General features: G+C 45.8%; 1 protein-coding gene across 1 annotated transcript in view; it reads left to right on the top strand.

The window, feature by feature from the left end:
• PPP1R16B (protein phosphatase 1 regulatory subunit 16B) overlaps nt 1-15,960 on the top strand; it is a 99,747-nt gene extending 83,787 nt beyond the window's left edge. Inside the window, exons 5-11 of the mRNA XM_032774335.2 lie at nt 3,010-3,113; nt 6,512-6,636; nt 9,827-9,952; nt 10,899-10,974; nt 12,029-12,158; nt 13,040-13,208; nt 13,914-15,960. Coding sequence (XP_032630226.1) covers nt 3,010-3,113; nt 6,512-6,636; nt 9,827-9,952; nt 10,899-10,974; nt 12,029-12,158; nt 13,040-13,208; nt 13,914-14,435 — 1,252 coding nt within the window. The 3' untranslated portion in view covers nt 14,436-15,960. The remainder of the gene's footprint in view (nt 1-3,009; nt 3,114-6,511; nt 6,637-9,826; nt 9,953-10,898; nt 10,975-12,028; nt 12,159-13,039; nt 13,209-13,913) is intronic.
• Nucleotides 15,961-26,312: the final 10,352 nt, after the last annotated feature.

Here is a 26,312-nt window from a genome sequence, read left to right as displayed (position 1 = left end):
CCAAAATTGTAACTCAAAGATGAGAGGCTTAGCTCAAAAAGTTTGAAAACAGCTCAGGGTGCAGGGAGGGGGTAGCTGAGGGTGCAGAAAGGGGGGTAGCTAGGGGCTGTGTGTGGGCAGGGGGTAGCTCAGTGCAGGGAGGGTGTAGCTGGGGCTGTGTGCACACAGAGGGTAGCTGTGGGTGCAGGGGCTGTGTGCAGGGAGGGGGGTAGCTCAGGGTGCAGGGAGGGGGGTAGCTCAGGGTGCAGGGAGGGGGGTAGCTGGGGCTGGGTGTACACAGGGTGGCTGTGGGTGCAGGGAGGGGAGTAGCTAGGGCTGTGTGTGAGCAGGGAGGATAACTCAGGGTGCAAGAAGGAGTAGCTGAGGGTGCAAGGAGAGGTGTACCTAGGGGCTCTGTGCAGGTGGGGGCAGTGGGAGCTCAGACTGCAGGGAGGGTGTAGCCTCAGGGTGTAGGTAGAGGGGTATTAGGGACTGTGTGCTGGGAGGACTCCCCTGTCTACCAGCCAAGGAGCCATGTCTCCCCACTCAGGCAGTTCTTACCGGCTGCCTCTTCGCTGCTGGTGAGCAAAAGGGGCAGGGAGCTGAGGAGCAGCTTCAGCCCAGGGCACCAGCAGGAGACGAGGGAACACTGCTGCTGCCTGCTCCATGACACCAGCCAGAGCAGCAGCCTCTGGCTTCCTGCCTCCGATCTGGCCAGCGAGCGGGGAGAGAAGATGGTGGGGGAGGTGTGGAGCTTCCCCTGGGACTGCCGTGCTTTTGCGCTGCAGTTGGAGTGGGCGGGGGAATGCCCTCCATGTTCCCCACTCTGCCCATAGGCTCCTGGCTTCTGCCCCACAGGGAGCACCAGGGGTTGGTGCTCTGGGATTCAGCCCTGCGCCTCCCAGCTTCAGCCCCGCAGGGGCGGCTGGGGATCGGGGCCTCAGTCCCTCCTGGCTTCAGTCCCTCAGGGGACACTGGAGATTGGGCTGTGGGTTTTAGTCATGGGGCCTCGCGGACCCCTGGCTGAGAATCGCTGTCCTAGACTACTGCACTGCCAGGTGGGAGACTTGGGTTCAGATTTTGGCACCTGTTTCCTGGCCAGAGGACTCTGTCTATAAGGAAGATAATGCAGCAATGCTTCGTGACCTTGAACAAACCCATCCATTGCTGGGAGCTTCCTGCAGTTTTCTTAGCCTATAATTAGGCTTGGAAAGATTAGATTTTTATTGGTAAACGTGAATTTCACCATACACACACACTGACTAATTTATAGATAGGCAAAGTGAAAAAAACGCTGCTTGAGAAGTTATTGAAGTTTGCTTTAAGGATATTTACTCTGTGTATTTTGACATGTGATGTTGACAATATGTGTTTTAATGGTTATAAAGCTGTCATTTGATGAATCTTAGCATCTGCTTCATTAAATAATTATTGTCTGACCCCCGTAATTTTCTGTAACTGTGAAAATGTAAATCGATAAAAATAGAAAAAAATCTTAAAAATAAACATTGTCTGTTGAAATAATAAAAAAAAGAAAATGGAATTCAGCCAGACATAGCTCTAATGTTTGGGGCAGCTATATATGTAGCCTCAAGATTTAGGCAAGCCCAGGAATAAAATTGGAGAGAACCTGAAAGTTTTGGGGAGGGAGGATAAAAATGGAATGCAGAAATAAATGAAAGGTGGGAATGTGTATTGCATCCTGGATGAGACCTGGAACATCCTTTCTTGTGATTATAGGAAAGGATGTAGCATGAGGGATAACAAGCAAGCAGGGTCGGACTGAGAAGTTGGGAGCATCCGTTCTGGTCCATCCCATTCGGGTGGGTGCAGGGTGCCCTCTGTTGACTCAGACACTGGCAAGACACTGGCATTGCACCATGGTCCATGTTCAGAAGATAAGTTGTCAGTTGTCTCTTTCTAAGGGTGAGGGATAACAGGTTTTCTGCAGTACATGGCATAGTGTGGGGTTATTGTGATCAAAGAAGGCTTCTGCAACAGGACTCACAGATCACAGGGTTTGCTTAGACACTGCATCACAAGGCTTTGATGCCTCAACAGAACCCAGAGACCACCAAAGTTAGCAGCTCCCAGAGGATGTCAGGTCCCATGCTTTGTTAGTTGCTTAAATTGACTCTAATACATTGCAAGCGTAAGTTATATTGTAATTTGCTCTGCTGATGAGAGAGAAAAATGAACAAGAATATAAATGCTGGTGGATGCTGTCTGCCTTCCTTCAAAGGCTGTAACCATCGCAGATCAAGCCTTAGCTATGTTATAATATAAAATACACAACCAGACTGCCTAGAGTTTGAACACCGACAGGGATTACCCTGTTGAATCAGAATAGTAGTTCGTTTCCTTGGGTAGTCAGCCTCCAACAGCAACCACTATAAGATTCAGTGGAAGAAGCAAGAAACCCTGTAATGGATGATAGACAAAAATCTGCCCAGAGAGGAATTTACTAGTTTAGTCCCCACCTATATTCCCAATAACCCTCCTGGCACTCAGAACTTTTCAGTGAGCACCAGCCAGCCAAGTGTCCATTGACTAAAGATTTGTTAATGGCTTGGCGCTGTATTCCAGAATGATGTTACAGTGGCTCATTGTGAGATGTAGCTTCTGGCACCAATGGGTCATTGGTCTGTTCCTTCCTAAAAGCGCAGGAGAGAGGAGTGTGAGCGTAGCAGGCAAGGCTGCTGGAGCCATGCACAGCCCAGCTCCGCTAGCCCCAAATCCAATGGAGGAGGCTCAATGTGCTATGAATACATCTACTTCAGGACATGTACCTCCCCATGTCAGTCCTTCATAGATCCCATGGACACCGCCTTGTATATCTTTGTCCAATCCTGGAGGTATTTGGGCACCAAATATGAGACATTACTATTAAAACCCCAGCTTGGTCTTCAGAGGATTCATCCCAGCTGCCATGACCTGTTGGATATTGTCTGTTATAGGGCAGCATCTGAGGTTCCCTTTCCTTCTGTGTGTATTGGTGCCACTTCCTCATGATGGACTTTCTCTTTGCAGTGGGGCAGACTTGCTGGCAGTAAATGCGGATGGAAACATGCCATATGATCTCTGTGAAGATGAACAGACCCTTGATGTCATTGAGACCTGCATGGCATACCAGGGTAAGGAAGGGTGGGAATACTCAAAATACATTGGAAGTGGGTTAATAAAGTATTGAATCATGTTTTTGTGTTTCTCAGTACTTGGTGCTCTTATTGAGGAAAGTAGAAGTCACTGCACTGCACTTCTTCTTGGCAGCTGTTGGAAGCCAGACTTTCATGAGCCTAATCCATAAAGTCCTGAATAGTAACCCATGATAAAGGACTCTATCCAGCTACCAATCCTTTGAGCCATACAGCCTCCCTTAATGGAAATCATTATAGTAGAGCCCATGCCCTGAAGGGACTCATATGAAAAGACAACCTTAGATTTTAAGAGAGAAAGAGAGAGAGATGGGTGGTGGAATTTGAAATCTGAACCTGGATCTGAGTTTAGCTCTTTGTTCTGGACAGACTAGCTAGTTTATCTTTCCCAGGCCAGACCTTAGGATCAGAAGGGCACTAAACCATTAAAGACCCAGCCTAGAGAAGAAGGAAGATGAACAGGCAGCAGCGGCTAGAGGGCTCTCTGACAGAGAGACTGAGAAGACTACAGGGACTGACTGTCTCTCCCAGGCTTGGATCAAGGGTGTCTGGATTGAGTGGAACTTACTCACACCTTGCAAGGAGAGAACAGTGTTTAGGCAAGACCCAGGTGCACAGGCCTTTTGTTTTGTTTTATCCCTTTGCTCTATGTGCTATGTACCTTTAGGTGAATAAATAATGCTTTCTTTTGAAGAAGCTGTTTGTGGGTCACTTTAATCAGCTGCTCATCACAGACTCCTGGAGGAAAAGGACTTATAGGTGCCAAGTGTAGCTGGGCTTGACTGGTTATCCTAGTTGTGGGGAAGGGAAGCTGCAGCCCGGTGACGCAGTCTAAGAATACTGAGCTGCATGATTCCCTTCCAAGAGGTGCACCGTCACCAGAGGTGCACCATCACTGGAGGTGCACCTAAGTATCTTAAGCATAGCTTACCATGTAATAGTGATTGGCCTCATCCTAGTTGCTAAAGCTGTGGGTGTGGAAAGCTTGCTTGGTATCTGCCCTATCTATTAAGGTCTGTTTTGGTGCCCATCACTATAGAATCTCTCAGTACTTGCATTCTGTCCTTACTATGCCTGGCTCTAGCCAGTGCTATTACCCCCTCAGTTTTCATAAGCTGATTCTCAGATGGTAGCATCATCTGTTCATGATTCCCTACTCATTTAAACACAGAGCCCTCTGCTGCTACCATTGAAGTCAATGAGAGTCTGGTTGCTGAGTTCGATGGGAGCAGAATTGGGCTGAGGTTCTCGTCTTTCTGTCAGAAGGGCATATGCTGTACAGATTAGGTAATTCCTCATTTTCCTATCTATACAAAGGGGAAAAGGGACAACCCAGGGAATTATAGACTGGCTAGCTTAATTTTAGAACCCAGAAAGATAATGGAACAAATAATCAAACAGTCAATTTGTAAGCACTTAGAAGATAATAAGGTGATAAGTAACAGTCAACACGGATTTGTCAAGAACAAAGCATGTCAAACCAACCTAATATCCTTCTTTGACAGGGTAACAAGCCTTGTGGATGGAGAGGAGCAGCAGGTGTGATATGGCTCGACTTTAGTGAGGTTTTTGTTTCTATCACACGTGACCTTCTCATTAACAAATTAGGGATATATAACCTAGCCAAACTTGCTATCAAGTGGGTGCACAACTGGTTGGAAAGCCATACGCAGAGAGTAATTGTCAATGATTCACAGTCCTGCTGGAAGGATATATTGAGTGGGGTCCCTCAGGGATCTGTCCTGGGTCTGGCATTGAGAGAACAATTATAAAGCTTGCACATGATACTAAGATGGCCACGATTGCAAGCTTGAGAGGACAGGATGAGAATTCAAAATGATCTTGACAAATTGGAGAAACGGTCTGAAATAATGAGGATGAAATTCATTAAGGACAAATGCAAAGTACTAATTTAGGAAAGAATAATCACTTGTACAAATACAAAATGGAACATGACTGCCTAGGTAGGAGTACTAAAGAAGAGAATCTAGGGGGATTATAAATAGATCACAAACTAAATATCAGTTAACAATGTAATACTGTTGCAAAAAAAGCAAACATCATTCTAGGATGTATTAGCAGGAGAGTTGTAAGCAACACATGAAAATTAATTCTTCCACTCTACTCGGCACTGATAAGGCCTGAACTGAAGTACTGTGTCCTGTTCTGGGCACCACACTTCGGGAAAGATGTGGAGAAACTGGAGAAAGTCCAGAGGAGAGCAACAAAAATGATTAAAGGTCTAGAAAATGTGACCTATGAGGAAAGATTGAAACAATTAGATTTGTTTAGTCTAGAGAAAAGACTGAGAGAAAACATTATAACAGTCGTCAGGTGTATAAAAGGTTGTTATAAAGAGGAGAGTGATAAATTGTTCTCCTTAACCACTGAGGACAGAACGAGAAGTAATGGGCTTAAATTGCAGCACGAGAGGTTTAGGTTAGACATTAGGAAAAACTTCCTAAGTGTAAGGGTAGTTAAGCACTGGAGCAAATTACCTAGGGAGGCTGTGGAATTTCCATCATTGGAGGTTTTCAAGAACAGGTTAGACATACACCTGTCAGAGACGGTCTAGATAATACTTAGTTCTGCCTCAGTGCAGGGGACTGAACTAGATGACCTATCAGGACCCCTTCCAGTCCTACATTTCTATGATTTCTCACCCTTCAGGAGCTGCAATTTTTCTCCCTTGCCAAATTTCTTCCCTGTGTAACATACACATAAGCAGTGACTATCCTATGGCAAGTAGCAGGGTGGATGAAATAGCCCATAAGTTCCCTCTGAGAAGGGGGGCCTGCTTCCTGAGCACAGAGAGGGGAGTCTCCCTGTCAGCCATACAGCACATAATTGCCTCCTGCATAAATGGCCAAGATGGTCCCTTCCGTTAGGCCTGCTGGAAATGCGGGTCAGGAATGAGGCTACCTCTGAATGGGTTAGCGTCTCAGCTCAAAATTGCTTCTAGCATGCAAAGGGTTACAGAAACTGTGGTTACACAATCAGTTCTCAACTTGTGCAGCTAGTTGCCTCTGAGCCACCAGGGTTTGATAGCCTTCCATCTTTCTGAAGCAGAGAAGTTGAGTTGGGGCGGAGTGGGGAGGGCTTAAACTTGAGCTCCTGTTTGCTCTGCATAGGCATGTTCGCTCTGGCTTTTGTCCCCAGGGTAGGATTTTGGTGGAATATTTCTCACACCGTTAGAAGCACTGTTAACCTGGCTGTGCTTTGGGGGTACTGTACGGATACAGTGTGCCAAGTGTTCTACTGATGTTCAGCATGCAGATATGGTCAGACAAGGAATTTGAACCCAATTATTGCTATTATTTACTGGGTCAGGAGAGGAAAAAAACATTTCCATTTCCCTTTCTCCCTGTTAACTACAGGCATCACACAGGAAAAAATCAATGAGATGCGGGCTGCTCCGGAGCAGGCCATGATCGCTGACATCCGAGGTCTAATTGCAGCAGGACAAGACCTGAACAGGACAGATATTCAAGGTGCTACATTGGTGAGCAGAATTGTTACAGTATCCACCCTCATCTGTCCCTACAACCTGTGTGAATTCTAGGAGGTGTGTGTCCTGTTCAGTGGTGTGTGTCCTTTGTTAATCTCCAAGGGCAAGTACAGTGTGAGGAGGTAAAAGGGTAGTGGTTTCTATTTTAGGTCATCTCCTTTGAGCAACAATGGTGTCCATGAGTAAAGACTTCGCAGTTCAGTGCCTGATCTTGCTCCCACTGGTTAATGGCCAACTTCACAAGAACTTAGTAACAGATTAGATCACTGGCCTATCTAGCCCAGTATTCTGTCTCTGATAGCGGTCCAGTACCAGCTGCTTCAAAAGAAATCCCATAATGGAAGTCCTGTACACTCCAATGGGAGCATGAATTTTGAAAAAGTCTTTGGGCAGGTTGAGTAAAACCATTCAGTAGTTCTATTATCACTCCTAATCCCGTTAGCGTCTGATCTGTCTTCTACTGAAGTGAGAATAAAAATCCTCATTGACTTTAATGGGATCAGGTCCAACTGAAGGATCTGACCCCATATCTTTTTGGTTGCCCCAAAGGAGTCTGTTTGGCCTCTTTCCCCAAAAGTTGGAGCGCCCTAGTAATACTGTTTTTTAACTGTAGTGTATTGTAGCCTGTGTGGCTGTGACCTTGGTAAGCTGACATTTGAGTTCAGAGGTATCTGAGAAGACTTTGGTATCTACAGGCCCGCCGACAGCAATTCCGGGCCCCAGAACAGAACAGTCAATGACCTCCTTAGAAAGGGATGGCTGAGGTTTGATTCATGCAGGGCGGGTGGGCCCCACACTGCTGCTGGCCTGTTATGGCATCGCCACGTGGGCGCGGAGGTGGACCATGTGGAGCGGCTGGTGCACACACGCATATGCCACGGACGCAGTCTACCTGATATTTGGGCAGTACTGTGCCTGCACTGGCTGGTGCCCAGCGAGCTGCTGGCTGCATTGCTGGGCGTGCTCTTCTGGCACCGCCAGGGCTTCCACATGCCCTCCCGACTGCCTTCGCCACCGCCAGTACCACCCTGTGCATGCCTAGGAGCCCTGCGGCCCACCCAGGTGATTTAAAAGGGCCCGGGGCTCCTGTCTGCAGCAGTGATGGTAGCCAGGGGCCCCTGGGCCCCTGGGCAATTGCCCTCTTTGCCCCCCCCCCTTCAGCGGGCCTGGGTATCTAAGTTACCTGATGTCATTACACAGGTGGCCAAACCATGACTGTGTAATGAAGTCTCTAACTCTAAAACGTTGATCAGTGAGATTCAGAAATCTTTCCTGTATCATTAATTACAAAATCTGAGGAGGGCAAGCTCTCTAAATAAGACTCTGGTGACTGGAATCTTTCACAGGGCTTATATTTTCATGGCATTCCAAGGTTTCTCCTTTTAACTAATTTTCAATTCTTTGAACATCCTGTTTGACTATTCCATTAGCATCACCCAGCTCTGGCTTGTCGGGCAATCCTAAAATCTCTGTCTTTTCATACCAGCACAGTAGCACTGTTATAATTTTGACAACTTCCCCCCTGGGGATCAAGCTTACATTTACCTTTCAGGCTATTCCTTGTGAAAATCAAGAATTTCCCACTCACGTGCAGCCCCCTGTTGGCCTCATGAAGATATGACCACTGATGCAAAGCCTATAAGAAATGAGCTAATTCATGATGGTTTGAGGGGAAGATGAGATTTGGCACTCTATATATTTTATAATAGGGTGAGGGGGTGCAAATGTATATAGTATATCCGATTGTGTATTCCTTTCACCCATACCTTCAGTATGTTCTGTTTTAGACTGTGACCTCTCTGAGACAGGGACTGTCTGCCTGTGTGTTAGAACAGCACCTAGCACAGTGGGGCTCTGATCTCAATATTAAGGACCACCAGCTTTGAAAAACTATTGCAACTGCCTTTTATTACCTGACAGCCACAAACTTCTAGTCTGGAATGCATGACAACAATGGCTCATTTTCATAGGGACATGCAGGCAGCTAGCATTTGTTTTAGAAAAGCACTGAATTTTAGTACAAAAAATCTCTTACGCAGGATGATAGGCTATGAAAAGGGCAAACTGAGCTTCAGACCTCCCTGCTGTGAGAGTGTCCCTTAAATTACATGCAAGAGAAGACCAAGAAGTTTGTCGAGAAGACAGCTGGTATAATTTCATTTCTCTGGCATGATCCACATTCTTTCTCCATTATGGAACGTGCAGAAAGGAGTAGAAGTTCTCTTTTCCCTACAACACTTGAAATGGAATTACCTCTGTGGAGGAGGGACTGCTGCCGACTTGCATATAGTAAATTGCAAAACAGAGCATGGAGTAGGAAGAGGGTATGTTTTGATCAAGGATACAGCAGCAGACAGACAGTATTAAGAAAAACTCCCCAAAGAGACCTAAATGTCCTCACAGAGTAGAAGAGATCTTCAGATGCCATTTATGCTCTTGGTATCAGACATTGGAGACCAAAATCTGAAATGCAGAGTCCCTGAATTGCAAGCGGTCAGGGATTTAGATATCTTATTCACTTGAATTGAGAGTGCAAGTAACAGCATGTGCAAAACTGGCCACAGAAATGGAAGCCTGGCTATGGCCAGGCTGAAAACTTGGTCTAGAGATCCATTCCAGAGCATCTCAGAAGAATGTCCTCTTTTCCACATTGTCATGGAATGTGCAGAGTGCCCTTTAGCTGTGATCCTCCACCGCAGAGCTGGCTGCATTGTGGTGTGTGGTTTTGTGCTGCGTGCTTATAGTTTGTGAAGCACTGCAGAACCTTTTGAGATAAAAATGCAAAATTTGTGTGTGGGGTGGGGGTTAATTCCTGACCAAAGAGGCCTGCCCCTCTCCATAAATAGTTATAGATGGTGATTTCATTGGTTTAAAATGTAGTTTGGATGCTGCTTTTGTTTTGATACATGTTAAAAACCCTTGGAGGACATTTTTAGATCAGCCCAAAGACCTTCACTGGCAGAGATTTGCCTAAACACATCGATGGCGTTCCAGGGTCCAACCAAACTCCCCTGGAAGTCAATGCAGTGTCTTGTCATTCACTTCAATGGGAGCTGAATCCAGCGCTGCTGTTTTTTCTTGATCTAAACTCAGACACTGCAGTGGCATCACCTGGTTACTTGGTGAAGAAGGAAGTTCATGAGCCTTAGACAGCAATTCATATTCTCTGTTCCTGGTCTCTTAGCTGCACATAGCTGGGGCTAATGGCTACCTGCATGCAGCTGAGATGCTTCTAGACCACGGAGCACGGCTAGACATCCAGGACTGGGATGGCTGGGAACCTCTCCATGCTGCTGCCTTCTGGGGACAGGTAAACATTTTTGTTGAAAGTCTATTTTGTGCGGCTGGTTCACCTTAGTGGGAGGCTGGGGCAGCATTTCAAAGCGGAGGATGAGTGCTCTAGCCAGAGAGTGCACACTCCCTTTGTCTGCAAAATCCAGGTGTTCTGTGGGTGCAAGCAGAGCAAATACTGTGTGGGCAAAACAAGTCCAAACAAGTGCCAAAAAAGCCTTAATAATGCCATGATTCGCTCCCCCTCCCTGCCACACACATACACCAACCAATATTTTGCATATGGCATGTGTTGGAAAACTAGTGTTTAGGATGGTTTGACAATGTCATTGGCACTGTTTCTTGTATTCCTCCACCTGTAATGCGGGGGTCCTAGTTACCAGTTGTGCAGGGCTCAGAAAGCCCTAAAAAAAAGACCTAAAATAGCTTTTTAGATATCCACATGTTACAGCTTTAAAGTCTGATACCTCAGGCTCTCCCTGGGGTAGAAATGAGTGCAGGTCCCACTGAGGAGCTGGGAATCTCACTGCGCCAGTGTTGGAGAGTTGGAGTGTGTTCTCTGCCTGTACATGTACATACAAGGAATTGATTTGTTCGTAGTATTTTTTCCTCCAACTCCCACATCTCATGGATACCTATCTGCTAGTTCTATTCCTTAGGATATACATGCCAGAGTCCGTTGCCGATGGACACAATGCCATCCTGTCAATTAGACATGGAGTGGATTTATTCCCAATTGTGGGGTCCCCACCCATGGTGGGAAATCTTCCAATGGTTGAGCTGATAGGAACTGTGCTTAATATCTTGCATGGAGATCACTCATACACCCACCAGCAGTCGGAGGTCCTGGTGTCAATGAATCATGCACCCTGCTGGTCCATAGCTTGCTTTGTCCCTTAGTTCACATGTAGCTACTGATTGCCTAAACCAGGGCTGTGAATATTGCTTTATTCCTCTTGCTGCAGATGCAAATGGCAGAGTTGCTGGTATCCCATGGGGCCAGCCTGAGTGCCAGGACAGCCTTTGACGAGATGCCAATAGGTGAGTTCAAATTCTCTCCTTTGTAAGGGTATTTCTGATCTTGGCTAAATCCCTAGCATTTCTGCAGACAGCACAAAGAAACCAGGTTGCCTCTTAGCCTGCTGGAGTTCAGGGCTGAAATTTTAAAAGTCTTGTTTCTTTTCAAGTGACTTAAAAGCATAAGTCCCATTGAAAGTCAATGGGACGTAAGAGTGTAAGTGCCTCAGCCACTTCAGTGTTTTTGAAAATGTTACCTTTGCCCTTGAAGCATCAGTCTCTCCTCCGTACATCCCTTCCCATGTGTTTCCATCTCCATCTTCATCTCCATCTCCACCTGCCCGCTGCAGAACTGTGAATGATTTGCTGCTTTTCAGGTCTTCTGCACCTACTCTTTGCAGCCCGAAGAATGTGGTTTTTATTACTCTGGTTTGTTGTGACCAGATTCCAAGCCAGTTTGGTATGGAGTGGAAAGTGGGGAGATAGGGAAGTCTGACACCTCAACTTCCAATCTCCATTTCTAAGAATCCTATCCCCAGCTGCTGACCTACTGTCATTGTGTGTCCACTGGTAAATACAGAAATTCTCAAAGGCTTCTTCCTTTCCCCAAGACCATCCATGTGAGTCCAGGATTCACCCTACATTTCTAGAATATCAAAATACAAAGCAATGGTAAAAACATCTCTTCCCCTTTGTGATGTGAGGTACAATACACTGCACAGAAGAGAGGGATCAAGTCAGTCTCTCTGGCCATTGCAGAGCTAAATTCCACAGCATATTCTCCGGTGCTTTTTTTCCAGTCCTGTTTGAGGTGCTCCAGACAATGCTGCTTCCACCAATTGCCTTAGGGACTGGCGTTCCTGTTCTGCTTCCATTTTCCTTCTCAATTCTATTCTATTATCTCTACCAAACTGTGAAGACCAAGAAGGCACATCTTTGAGGGTGGCACAGGAGTGTCTAATTATGGTAGTTATCATGTGTGCTCCCAATAGCCCTCACTCTCCCTGTTCCATTCAGCTGACTTTATCACATTAGTGCAGCCCTGCTCATGGCTTGGTTTGGTTTGCATGTGCTGTAGACTTGTGTGAAGAAGAGGAGTTCAAAGTGTTACTGCTGGAGCTGAAACATAAGCATGATGTGATCATGAAATCCCAGATGAGGCACAAGTCCTCCCTCAGCAGGAGGACCTCCAGCACGGGAAGCCGAGGGTGAGTCCAAAATTGATCTTCCCACAGATCATGCCACACACTAGACTGGATATCACCTTTGCTGTCCCAAACTTGAAAGCAGAATACCCAGTATTCAGTATGATCAGATACAAAGCTGTCTGCTCTGAAGTTCAGTGGACTCTCCTAAAGGCTGAAACTGGGCCAATTGTTCAGTGAGCTTTTTGCGGGGAGATTGTGCTGCTTCTAGAAAAGCAGGCTCCATGATGCAATGCATCAGACAGTGTAGGAAAACATAGTAGGTGATAAGGGAGTTTCCCATCTCCTAAATCACTGGTATTTGTTCCATCATTGATTAATGCTTTGAAAAGATCTTCTCAGGCATGATAGTTCTGATGACTGGAGATGTGGGGAAAAGTGGAGGTATAGCAATAGGTGACATAAAGACAGAACCCTGATACTCTTCTGCAAGTTGACTGAACACGCAGTCTACCTAGAATATTCTTTTTCTTTATGAATTTAGAGTAGCAATTCTCAAGCTATGGCCTGCAGAACTCCACTGGACCAGTCTGCAGGTCCTCTCCTAGAACAAAACAAATGAATAAAGCTCCAGGGAAGGTTGGGTGGAAAGCTGTCCACTAGCAGAGCTGTATGCGCGATCTCATCTTCTGAACCCAAATCCTCTTTGAAAAAATCCTTTACCATTTCTATGCTTCCCTTTCCTCCCTGCTATGTGGGAGTTAGGGCCCTTTTCTACCTCACATGGGTGCTCAGAGGCTTAATTCATGTTTGTAACATGCTCCTAGACACTGATGGAAGATGCTGTAAAGTGCAAGAAGGATATGAAGGAGCTATCATGTGAGGAGGAGCTCCCTCACTGCCCCATCTTGCTAAAGTCTCTGCTCCCTGTTTCTCTCCTTCAGGAAGGTGGTGAGGAGGGCGAGTCTTTCGGACCGGACCAACCTTTACAGGAAGGAGTATGAGAAGGAGGCCATTGTCTGGCAGCAAATGGGAGCAACGGAAGAACAGAGAAACTCAAGCTATGCTGGAGAAATCATGGAGGCTCGATCTGACCAAGAGAACACAGATCCAGTAAGGAACCAAATTTATATTCTAGTTTCTTATCAAAATTCATAAAGAGTCTCAAACCAGAATTGTGAATGGGCATATTGGTTATGAGTACTTGTACTTGTGTGAGAACCTAGATTATATTAAAGACAATGTTAAGGGCACACATTTAAATACAAGGCCAGATTCTGGTTCCAGTTACGCTAGTGCAAATCAGGAGTACTGCCCTGGAAGTGAAAGGAATGATGTGGGATTCACAACAAAATAAATGAGGCCAGAATCTGACCCAAAAAGTCAGGCAATTGCAAAAACTCATGTTCTCATATAACAGTGTGTATTTTTATGTGCATTTAATAGACCTTATGTAGGTGCAATGTGGGTGGGCCAATGTTTCTAGAAGAACTTGATCTTGGACTCTCTGATAATCTTTATTTAATTCAGTTACCATCATGTTGAACTAACACAAGTTTTTGCATTTAATTGCCTTGGTTTTTAAAAAGAAAACAAATGTGAAACTGTCTTTCTATGTTAACATTTAACTGGTCCCAGTTAGGATTTGAAGTTCACACATTAATGAAATAATAGGGCTGGGGATAGGTAATTTCACCTTTTTACTGCTACTCTTTGGCTGCAGGAATGGATTAAAAGGGACTGGCCTGGACTAGGAAGCTGTGGAAGGGATGGATTGTGCACTGGGAGCTGCTTCTCTTTAATGTTTTCTCATTACAGAATTCATTGCTGGAGAAGTCTATGCTCCTTCCTGAGTTAGCTACCAAAAGCACACAGAGTGACCCTGAATCCTCCCTCCAGAATGGACTCAGGGCATCAGCCAGCACTTACCAGTACTCGGTTTCCAACGGGGACGTCTGGAAAATGCACACAGCTCCAGACTGTAATACAAGTCAAGCCCTGTCCTACAGCAGCCCCGGTGACCCCGACTCTCAGCAAATCTGGGGTGGCTACAAGGATCGCAGCCATCAAACACTTTCTGAACTGAAGCGGCAGCGGGCTGCAGCTAAGCTGCTTAACCACCCCTTCCTCAGCACCCACTTTGGCACCAGTGTGAGCGGGGTAGTTGAGAATGGGGGCGAGGCCAAGGAGCACCTGATTGATTCCAGGACTTCTCCCTACAGTTCCAATGGAACATCCGTTTATTACACAGCATCCAGTGGCGATCCCCCTCTCTTGAAATTCAAAGCTCCCATGGATGAAATGGAGGAGAAAGTGCACGGGTGCTGCAGGATTTCCTAGTGTCATCCATGTCTCACCTCAGAGGAGAATAAAAGTGGATGGCCAGGTTAGCTTTTTTATTACTGAGGATGGACTGTTTCCATCCCCACATGGGGAGAACTCAGTTTAGTTACATAGGACTTGATGGGGCCAGCCTCATTCATCTTGAATAATACCTTACCCTCCCAGTAACCCCACAGCAATCAAATGAGCAAGGCTGGCAGAGTGAGGCCCATAGTGGAGAAATGAAGTATACATCCTTGCGTGCAGTAAAAAAAAGCTACCCTACTCTTCCTCATGGGAGTGTTATGAAAGAGACAGTGGGGGGGGGGGGTTTCTCCACTGTAAATCATGCAGGGTCTTTGAAAGACAAAACCATCTGAATTAGAGTCCTCCCTTTCTGCGCCTCGTGCTGGGAGCCACCCAGCTTCTGGAATGCGACATGCTGGGCCTGCCTTTCATTCATGGATGTGATAGGTGTATCCCCCAAGAATGTGTGGCCAGCCCCCTGCATTTGTGCAAACAGCCCAGGAGTTGCAAGTGCAGACTTTTGAGTCTTTGGTATGTTTCATTTGCTTACACAGGTGAAGCTGGGCATATCCCCAGTACATGTCCTTCGGGAAGTTGTGTGATGCCTGCATTGTGTGATGCCTGACAGCCCACTGTCAAAAGCGGCAAACTAGTTTGTGGCCTACTCTAATTGAAAGCAGGGGCTGTGCAGTGCCATCAGGTTTGAAGCAGAACTCCTGATGGAAATCCAATAGAATAAACTCTGGCAATAAAATGCTGACTGAAAGGGTCAATAATGGGATAGAAACAAATTACTTGCATTACTAAGACCCTTAGATTAGTGAAATCCATTCAGTTTTAACAATCTCACCTTCCCTGTTGGTGCTGCGTTTTACGCTGTATGCTTCACTCAGCTTAAAAACTAGAATGGTCTCTGTAGCTTTCTGTCTCTCCTGCACTATGAGAGTGCTATTGTATTTGGGTTTCCAGAACCGCAGGGCTCTGTTTAAATTAGGAAGGAAGGGGAAAGAAATACCTGCTTCCAGTAAAAATGGCATGGAAATATTTCCAGCCACACTAGGTTTTGACACTCGTGTGTGAACCTGCGTTCTTGGGGCTAAGCTGCTCAAGCATCTAAGTATGTAAATGCTAAGTTGTTGATTTTGGTTGTAGAGCATCACAGTAGGATGGAAACTTTTTAACATTTTTTCCCAGCATTCCAGTGTTTTTTTCAGACCCTGTGCTGGGGTCACCAGCAGCAGTATGGTAGCTGCCAGCAAAAGCCTCAGAAATAGTTATCTTGTATGAGAGAGAAAGTGGCTTCTATCACTGAGCAAAAACCAGCATGCAGCAGTGAAGTTTGGAGTGGTCTAGTGAAATGCTGTTGGATAGGAAGCCAGCACCAGTGTTTCAGGGTAGCATGTGTTAACTGTGTGCCAGGCTGCATTTGTGGAATCTGTGGCTTGGTGTAACAGGGAGTGTGCGACTGGCAGGCCAGTTTCTGCAGTTGCCCTTCAGGGAGCAGAACCCTCACCTGAATGGTAGCAGCAAGGGGACAGCACCTATCAGCAGAGCATCAGCTATAGGGAAGTGGACATGTGAGTTCAGAATAAACAGGCAAAATATTTAAACAATGTTTTAAGTTGCATCTGGAAATATTTGTCTGCACAAAGGGGCCATTGCACACAGTCTGTGTCTGTGAATTTTGTCTTGTAGATTCAGCTTAGGCCCCAGTCTTAAAAAACACAGTGTTGTTTGGGTTCCTGACGCCACCCTGAGCCATCACTGGATAGAATCCTGCTCACAGCTCTGTATCTGTGCTCCAGCTAAGCATCTGCTGTAGACCACAAAACTTCCATGCATATTTCTCTCTTTCCAGCTGCTATTTGAGGGCAATACTGTATTTCCTTCTGGTAAGGGACTTTAAATGTACCTTTCTCTTCTCTGACTCCCCCCACACCCATTCTTTCAACTGTTTATGGCTTGGAAAACAGGAGACACTGGCCTAAAGATGAGGCAGCGTGTTAGTGAAGCCATCCCACAACTAGAAACATTGTTCCATCTCTACAAGGGAGACTAGTAGTGTGATAGTGAGACGTGTGGTGTTATAATGAACAGGGGCTTTTTGACAGTGGTGGGACCCAGAGTTGCACTATCCTTATATGGGGGAAAGGAAGCAAGAGCTGAAGGGCTAAAAGCTGCATGTCAGGTTGTCTGGAGGGCCCCTCCCCCCCCTTTGCTTTGTTTACTTCAGAGTTGAATTTGATGTAGCACTTTTCTGAATGGAGCCAGTGTCTGCAGTCCCATATCCAGTGGCACTGGGATTTGTGCCCATCTTGCCCTCTGCTAGAGAAGGTAGGACATTGCACATTATAGTATCTGCCCCCCAGGCAGGGGAGATGAGCCTCTGTTACCACAAGGAAGGTGCCAGGGTGTACTGGCAGGTCTTAGGGCTTCCTGTCAGGCTGATGACTTTTGGCATAGGGATTGAAAGTCAAGTCAGATTTCAGAAAGTCTGATACAGCGAAGGCATCTTTTCCTAACGTATTTAATAATGTACCCAGTCACTCCTCCCTGTTATCCCAGGGATCCTGCCTGACACTCCTGCCCTATTTTCAAGGGGCCAACCTGCTGTTCCTGTTCCATTTCCTGATGCCCTGCCTGCCTTGGAACTCTACTTCTGCATTATTTGAACTTGTATGATTAAAAAAACAAACCAACCACGCTCTAAAGTTATTGGGCCATCAGGGAGCTTAGCTCCTATTCTCCCAACTTAAAGAAGTTGAGCAGATAATTGAAGAGTCCTATGCAGTAGAGGTGACTGTGTTGGAGGGTGTATGTAGGTCTGGTGGTGTCATATGATTACCCAGAGTTCCAGGGAATGGAACATCCAAGAAAACTTGATGCGGTCTTAGCAAGTGTAGCCTCAATATCATGGAATGAAGGCGTTCCCCTTTTACCAGCTCTTGAATATCCTTTTCCCATTTACCTGGGAGAAAGACATCACTCCCCTCACCACCACTGGAATGAGAATTGCTGGAGCAGAATTAGCTTGGTGTTGCTGCACATCATTTACAGCCTGTGCTAAACTTTGAACAGTTGTTAGCTGTATTCCCAGTGATAGATGATATCAGGTCATGGCCTGTTCCTTCTCACTCACACCAGCCGTAAATCAGAAGTGACTCCAATTAAGTCAGATTACAACGGTGAAAGTGAGAGGAGTACTGGGCTTTACATCTCATTCCAGCAAATAGAAAGCAGACACTTGAATGCAATGGAATTATATAGTTTGGGGCTTGCTTTCATTGACAGTGGTTACTACACTAAAGCAATGTGAACTCAGCGTAATTTAGACAAATAGCTCTGATGCATCAGTATGACATCTCTGATTAATGTAATCTCCAGGATTTCATTATTCCAGCTCATGTTGTGATGTTTAACTAAGCAACAATGGCCTTACTATCCAGGGATGTGGAAGAGAAGAGAGGCTACATGCTGTAGGTTGCACAAATATTCCCTTAATTGGACTGCTGTGACATTGTAACCATAAAATTGGCCTTAGAGCTGCTTAATGTGTCTGTTATGGCTCTGGGGCTGTAAATATGACCTTGGTGATAACTTGTAATTTATCTCTAATTTATCTCAGAACTGAGAAGAGACAGAAACTAGTGAATGCTTCAGGAGCTGCATCAGGGCAGTGATGAGCTTTATCTACCATTGGTGCATGTAGGGATTTGGGAGTGGGATAGTCAATCTAGGGTCCTTTCCATGGCTACTTAAGGATGTGAATCAATTTGACAGCTTGGGATAAGTTTTCAAACAAGGGCATAAGGGACTTGCTGGCTGGAATGCCTAGATGGCCATGGGACACCAGCAGGGATACATGGGCAGGGCGTAGACAACTTAAACATGTGTGCGAAGTGGTGATAGTAAGCACCAAATGGATAACTCTGAGCACAGAATGGGGACTTAATCCACCTGCAAGTATTTATTTGGTAGCTGCAAATGCAGGTTTTCACGGGTAGGATAGTTGCACAGACACGTCTGTAGACATGTTGCAAGTTCCCTCCTTTAAGAATATAGTCCTTATTCATTTATAAAAAGCTCTACAGCTATAGCAGTTATGCTAAAGCCTGTAATATCTTGCACTTGGGGGCCATTCCAGTAGGATGCTTTGATTATTTTGTGGCTTACAATAGCAGACACTCGACTACTTTGTTGGAGATTTTAGTCCCACTAAAAAGTTGCTGAGAATAGAAACCATCTCAGGATTTGTATGTCTAGCACTTAGGTTAGCAGAAAATTTTTCTTCTTTTTTAATGCTCTGTTCTTGGCCAAACCATTCAAGCTCTGTTTCCCCTAAAGTCTACACAGATGTCTGGCCCTGCCTCTTTGGTACAATCCTCTCCTTCATGCATGTTCCCCTATAGGCAAGGGCAGCCTGGCTCTGTTAAAATCTGAGTAACAGTGGGGAAGCCGGTCAGACTCTAGCTTTGTTAGACATGAGCCAGGGTGTAAATTTCAGATCCACCTTTCCCCAAGCTTTTGAGGAGGTTGAATCCAGTCACCATCCAGTTATTAGTCACCACAGCCAGAGTGCTGTGTATGGACACAACCTTACTGCATGCAAGCCTTCATGATACACTGGGGCCCTAGTTCTGCTAGCAAACTAATGCGGAGTTGGAGAGAGCTCCATCTGCCATGCTGAAGGACCTTCTTCAGATGCATAATAGTGCCTGGGAGCAGTCTCTGCCAGCTCTTGATCCAGCCAAGCAATAGGCATAGCAATAGACTATTAATTGTTAGAGATGGGCTTGAACTATAAAGTTTGGTTCTCATTTCAGACCTAGATCCAGACTTTCCCCTTCAAGATGTTGAAATTTCTTGTCTCAGTTGAGCTCTTAGAGCAAGGCCTCAGTTTGGACCTGAATCTGAATTCCTTCCAAAGTTTTGGATGGTTTGAGTCTAGTGTTCTAGCTTGGGCTCTGATGGGATGTTACACAGAGCAGAGAATCCCCTGTGTTATGGAAGAATGGGGATGATGGTCACAGGGAGAATTTGGGTAAATAGCAGTAATGAGACAGGGCAATACCTAATGGGTATGATGAATTCTGTTAATGCAAAGTGGCTTTTGGCTGATAAGTTTGTAGGTAGATGTGAGCATTTATAATCCCCTAAATTGCATTGAGCCTCATTCTTAGCACACTTTAGCTTGATGTGGGCATCTGTTCCCACAGCCTTCTGTGTTGAAACATTATCAGTCATATACTGAAATAGGAATACTCACCACGGGAAGCACTAGAACTATTCTTTAGCAGATCTCAGTGGCTTAATTGGTGTCAGCCTCCCTCAAGGTGTTCTCCAGTGTCTATGGGTATATCTATGTACTACTATGCTGGCTACAAAATAGCTCTGTACAGCTGGCTTCAATTGTTTTGACAAAATGGCTTTTCTAAGGAAAATCTTTTTTTTCAAAATTTCACTTCCTATACAATTTTTCAATTTGAACTGTAGATTTTTGTTTTGCTTCTTTTGTTCCCTCATCTCTTTCTCTGCTTTTCCAGTGAGAGAGGGAATGTTCCCTCCCACCCAGCCCAAAAATTGTATTTGAACTGAAATAAAACAGATTTTCTGCAGTCCTGTGATACCTGGAATAAAAACACAATGAGTTCTAGTTATGTTAGTTTGGGCTATGGTCTAATCTTACTTGTACAGCACCATGAGAGGTTGGTTTAGGTTAGCTGGGACGGGCCAGGAAGCATGGAAGATTATACTCAGGCCTGGCATATACCTGAGTTTCAGCTCTGGCTCCTGTCCACTGGCCATGACTTGATTCCAACATCAAGTTAAAATCTTTATTCTTTCTCTAGCTTTGATGTCCTGGTGCAAGCATTATGAGCACTAAATGTTCTTCCTAAAGTATTATCTTACTATTAACTGACTGGTTTATAAATGAAAACTTGTGTAAGGTAAAAACTCCAGGTTAGCTTTGGTTTTCTTGAGTCATGAGAGTACGCAATGAGATCCAAGTCCTTGTGTATTTTAACAGATAATGTTGGCACATCACGTTCTCTCCACAAAAGATATGATATTATTGTACAGTAAGTGCCCAAACACAATGGTGGTATTACAAGCTGTAGTCCATTACTACTGGACACTGTAATTTTTCTGAGGTTGTAGAATGGGGTTTGGAGTTATTGAGCAGTTTCTAGTCCTGATCCTGCTGTCTTCATGCAGGTAAAGCTGCCAATGTACAGTTGCCTATGCAGGAAGAGTAGGATTGGATTCTTTATGGGTGCATCTGCTACAGCAAACTTACAACTTGTAATTCTCCTCTGTTGCAGTTCTATTGGTGGTAGCAATGGTGGAGGGTCTAGAAAGAAGAGTCAGGCATTTTAGTTATCTGGTGTTGAACCCCGTGCCTGAGTCCCATCTGTACTCCATCCTCCACCTGAGCCAGTGGAGAACAGGTTTTCAGATAGCCAATGTGGATGCACCCTTAGTTGAGCCTTATCTGACTTATCAGCATCTAGACTGCAATTTTGTTGGTTTTTCCAGGAGAAAGAAGCAGTGAACTAACTTCAGTGGCATCTGTGGGCCTTGTACAGCTAGGTTCAGCTGCTGCATATCCAGGACATGTCAAAAGGATGCCCAGCCCTCTGCAATAACTCATGACTCCATTGAGCTGTAGTAAATGATGTACAAATAAAACTTGACAAAATGTATTTTATGTGAAAAAATAATGTAAGAGAACTGTATATTGTATTAGCAGCTTTGTGTATAAAAATAGCATTTTGGCAATCAGAGTAATATATTTAAAACTTTTTAAAAAAGGATATTTGATATTGTATGGAATTAATTTCATACTGCTACTGTAAGTATGAAAAGATGGTTTTTTAACACGTTGAAGTAATGCATTAAATATCAAACTGTATGTAAATCTCATGCCAACAGGATATGTATGACAGTATTAGCATCTGACTTCTCAGTGTCTTTAACAGAATGATTGAATTTTTTAATTTAAAAAAAATATTAAATTTCTTTTGATAATACGAGGAACTGCAGATGGGGTCTTTATTTACTGGTTTAATGAGTTTGAAATTTATGGCATCTGATTTTTAATATAACAATGTACCCTCACTGTGTGGACTGTACCTAAATGTGTTTTCCCCTCTGATGCAGCCATGGGCTTTGCCAACATAATCTGTCTGGAAGAGCTAGGTGGGTGGATAAAATGCAGTGAGTTTAAATCAACCGATTATCAGCAGAAGTGAGCTTTTTAGGATGATGGGAATAGACTAGTATTCAAGCCCATGGTCTTGTGTCCTTAATTACCAGACTCAGCATTGCATGGAGCTTTGAGCTCATGGTGGACTCCTCATTAATCCTGTACACTTGTGGGTTGCCACAGTAGCGAGGACTTCTTTCATACATCCTCAAATACCCAGGAACCATCACCCTTTCTTCCACAACTGAGGACTCAGCAGTTATGTTTGAACTTTTCTCATCTCCAGGTTACACTGTAGCTCTGTGCTTAATGCAGTGCCAGGGCTGAGCCCCAGTATCTCTGGGTTTGGCAGTTCAGAACCCAGGCACCTCTGGGCTTGCCACATGAAAGTAAAAAAATTGCTTAAGCCCTAGCACCTAATTGCTTGAGCACCGGCACCTCTTTTATTACAAATTAAGCACTGCTGCAGCTCTCTCTACTGGGGCCTGAGGTTAACCATCACCGGTATAACTGGAGCAGTGTAAATCTGACCCCCATAATGAACAGGCCAATGTGCAACTGTCATGCTGGTCTTTCATCAGTTCCACTGTCTGCTTCAAGAGAGGGGCGATTATCTCTCTTCAGGTTTGGAACAGACCCTTTCAGAGAGAGGAAGAAGAAAAGGAATTAAGCCTCAAGTCTTGTCTTAATAGGAAAATTTTACTAGTTATACCAGTATAAGGTTCTGTATGGACATTTTTTTCAGCTTGACTTATACTGGAAGAAGAGCATGCACAGTTACACCAGTATAACTTTCCTGTATAGATAAGCCCTGGAGTGAGATTGCAAAGAGTCACAAAGGGATTTCACAAAACTGGGTGATTTGGCAAGAAAATGGCAGATGAAATTCAGTGTTAAATGCAAAGTAATGAACATGGCAAAATATAATCCCAACTATACATACAAAATGATGGTGCCTAAATTAGCTGTTACCCATCAAGAAAGAGATCTTGGACTCATTTTCAGTACTCTGGAAGCACTGTTTCCAGAGTACTGCAAATGTAAGAATCCTCCTCACTGTGCCTGTACCACCCTGAACTCATTCTCTAGCTTTAGAAGACTTCAAAATTATCTCGTCATCAATGGGACAGACACAACTGAATAATGTAGCTGTCCTTAACATGCAGGTCATGGGGGTGGGTGCCCCCTCTTTAGCTGGTGCCTCCTTTGCATCCCTCCAATGTGTAGCTGTCAACTGCCTTGTCTTCACTATTGTAACCCCCGAGGAGATTACATAGGCCTGGTCTACACTACGCGTTTAAACCGAATTTAGCAGCGTTAAACCGATTTAACCTTGCACCCGTCCACACAACAAGGCCCTTTATATCGATATAAAGGGCTGTTTAAACCTGTTTCTGTACTCCTCCCCGATGAGAGGAGTAGCGCTGAAATCAGTATTGCCATGTCGGATTAGGGTTAGTGTGGCTGCAAATAGATGGTATTGGCCTCTGGGCAGTATCCCACAGTGCACCATTGTGACCGCTCTGGAAAGCAATCTGAACTCGGATGCGCTGGCCAGGTAGACAGCAAAAGCCCTGCGAACTTTTGAATTTCATTTCCTGTTTGCCCAGCGTGGAGCTCTGATCAGCACGAGTGGTGATGCAGTCCCAAATCCAAAAAGAGCTCCAGCATGGGCCGTATGGGAGATACTGGATCTGATCGCTGTATGGGGAGACAAATCTGTTCTATCAGAGCTCCGTTACAGAAGACAAAATGACAAAGCATTTGAAAAAATCTCCAGGATAAGATAGACAGAGGCCACAGCAGGGACTCAGCACAGTGCTGCATGACAAGCATAATGGAAAGCCAAAGAATCAAATGGACGCTCATGGAGGGAGGGAGGGGAGACTGAGGACTTCAGCTATCCCACAGTCTCTGCAGTCTCCGAAAAGCATTTGCATTCTTGGCTGAGCTCCCAATGTCTGAAGGGTCAAAAACATTGTCCGGGGTGGTTCAGGGTATATTTTGTCAATTTATCCCCCCTCCCCTCCCCTCCCCGTGAAAGAAAAGGGAAAAAAATTGTTTCTTGCCATTTTCCAATGTCACTGTATGTCTACTGCATGCTGCTGGTAGATACAGTGCTGCGGCGATGAACAGCAGCATCCCCTCCCCTCCCCGATGGCACAAAATGGTTGAAAACCATCAACAGCCCGTGAGTGTTCCTGCTGGCCTCGGTGAGGTCGGCCGGGGGCGCCTGGATAAAAATGGGAATGACTCCCTGTCATTCCTGGCAGATGGTGAAAATGCTGGGTAACCGTCCTCATCATAGCAGCTGGAGCCTGAGCTCCATCACCCCTCCCCCCGCTTCGTGTCTAAAGAAAAGATTCTGTACTCCCTGGACTATCACAGCAGCAGGTGGCTGTGATCCTCTCCCCGCCACCCTTTAATGTCCTGCCTGGACTATCATAGCAGCTGGAGGCTGCCTCCCCCTCATTTTCTCTCACTAAAAAGTCAGTGTTTCTTATTCCTGCATTCTTTATTACTTTATCACATAAATGAGGGGACACTGCCACGGTAGCCCAGGAGGGTTGGGGGAGGAGGGAAGCAACAGGTGGGTTTGTTGCTAGAATGGCATGCAGCTCATCATTTCTGCAGGATCTCTAGGGCTCTGACCCAGAGCAGCTCTGCTCTCTGGCTTTCTAGTAGACTTGTCCCATATTCTAGGCAGGACTGACTCTATTTTAAGACAAGACATAAAGAAGGCAATGACCCAGGGAGTCATTCCCATTTTTGTCCATGCGCCCCCAGCCAACCTCAGCGAGGCCAGCCAGGAGTATCCGTGACAGCAGCAGACGGTACAAAATGATTGATAACAGTCATCTCATCGCCAATTTACAATGGCAGACAGTGCACCAGGGATGGTAACCATCTCTGCTACCTTGCAAAGTCAAATGAACACTGCTGTGTAGCACTGCAGTACCATCTGTCAGCGGCATCCAGTACACATACACTGACAGTGACAAAAGGCAAAACAGGCTCCATGGCTGCCATGCTATGGCATCTGCCAGGGCAATCCAGGGAAAGAGGGAGCGAAATGATTGTCTGCCGTTGCATTCATGGAGGAAAGATTGAGTGACGACATTTACCCAGAATCACTGGCAACACTGTTTTTGCACCATCATGCATTGGGATCTCAACCCAGAATTCCAATGGGCAGGGGAGACTGCGGGAACTATGGGATAGCTCCCACAGTGCAACGCTCCAGAAATCGACGCTAGCCTCAGCACATGGACACACACCACCGAATTAATGTGCTTAGCGTGGCCATGTGCACTTGACTTTATACAATCTGTTTTACAAAACCAGTTTATGTAAAATTGGAATAATTCCATAGTGTAGACATACCCATAGATTCCTCAAACTCTGTCTACTGGTAGCTCAAGGAGGAGGAGCCACGGCAAACTCAGAGTCTGTCCAGAAACCAGTAGGGAGTGGGGAAATTTCTCAGCAAATGTAACAATTGGGAATCATCTGTGGAGAAGGAAAACCCAGCTGAGGGATCTGCACTCAGGTCCCTAGAGGCCAGTTCTCAGGAGGAACCTTGCTTGCAGGCCTGGGACTCACCAGCTCCCCACACAGCCAAATCCAGCCCTTGCACTGGCTGGCTCCAGCCTTTCCTCAAAAAATGGCTTCTCGCCTCTCCTGAACTTCCTGGGAGGGGCATCTCCACTCCCTACTGGTTGCCAGCCAGACTCTGAGTTTGCCTTGGCTCCTCCTCCCTAAGCTGCCAGCAGACAGAGCTCTAGTAAGCTATGTAATCTAACTGGGGGTTACACTGTGGTTCTAACGCAGGTGAAAAATCCACCTCTTTTCCTTGTGAAGGCACAGCTTCAGGGAAGAAGCAGCTGTCTGCAGAGAAAGCGTTAGCGTTTCGCAAAGTTGCAGCTGGCAGTGAAAGAGCACAACCCCCTTCAATCTGTGCTACCTCTGCCCATCCAACAGCGTTTTCCCCCCTGCAGAGAGGTAACGCCTTTTTCTCCCTTCCATTTGCTGCCACTGAACCCTTAATTTGTCTCAGTGTTTCATCAGACCTAAAGCTTCTAGCCCTTTCTTCTCTCAGAACCTTCCCACTTACCTCTGCTAAATGCAACAGGCGCCTATCATGGGATGGGCAGCGAGGATTTTGGATGCTTTCGCTTCTTTGCCCATGCACTCCTCTTTTCAAGTGGCACATGCATCTTCGGTTAAACGCACCCCACTAAAAAAGGAGCCTCGTCATGAGTAGAACAGGTCTGACTCCACAAAGAGTAATAACTCCACATTTCCAAATTCCAAAGGAATATGGGGGGGGGGTGTGTGACAGGTTAACTGTTTACTTAGCCCTTTTCTAAAAACTCTAGTAAAAAGCACAGAGAACTGGAGATCATCCGGTGACGAGAGAGCTGCAGAGCACAGCCTGCAGGGAGCCTGGGGGAGAGGGAAAACGTTTCAGGCTCCCCGCATAGCCCAGCTCCTGACACCGCTCGCGGAGTCGAGGCCTGACACCCGGCTGCCGCGTGCTGCTGGCCAAACTCAGGGCACTCCGCTCAGCGCGCGTCCCAGCAGGGGCAACCGGAGCCGGGGGAGCACGGAGCGTGCGGACACAAGCGCAGCAGCCGAGCTCTCTCGCCCAGCCCGCGGGG

The sequence above is a fragment of the Chelonoidis abingdonii genome, chromosome 14 (assembly GCF_003597395.2).
Source record: "Chelonoidis abingdonii isolate Lonesome George chromosome 14, CheloAbing_2.0, whole genome shotgun sequence".
NCBI classification, from domain to species: Eukaryota; Metazoa; Chordata; order Testudines; family Testudinidae; genus Chelonoidis; species Chelonoidis abingdonii.
Note: the sequence above shows the minus strand (reverse complement) of the source record. Positions and strands in the feature narration are given on the sequence as shown.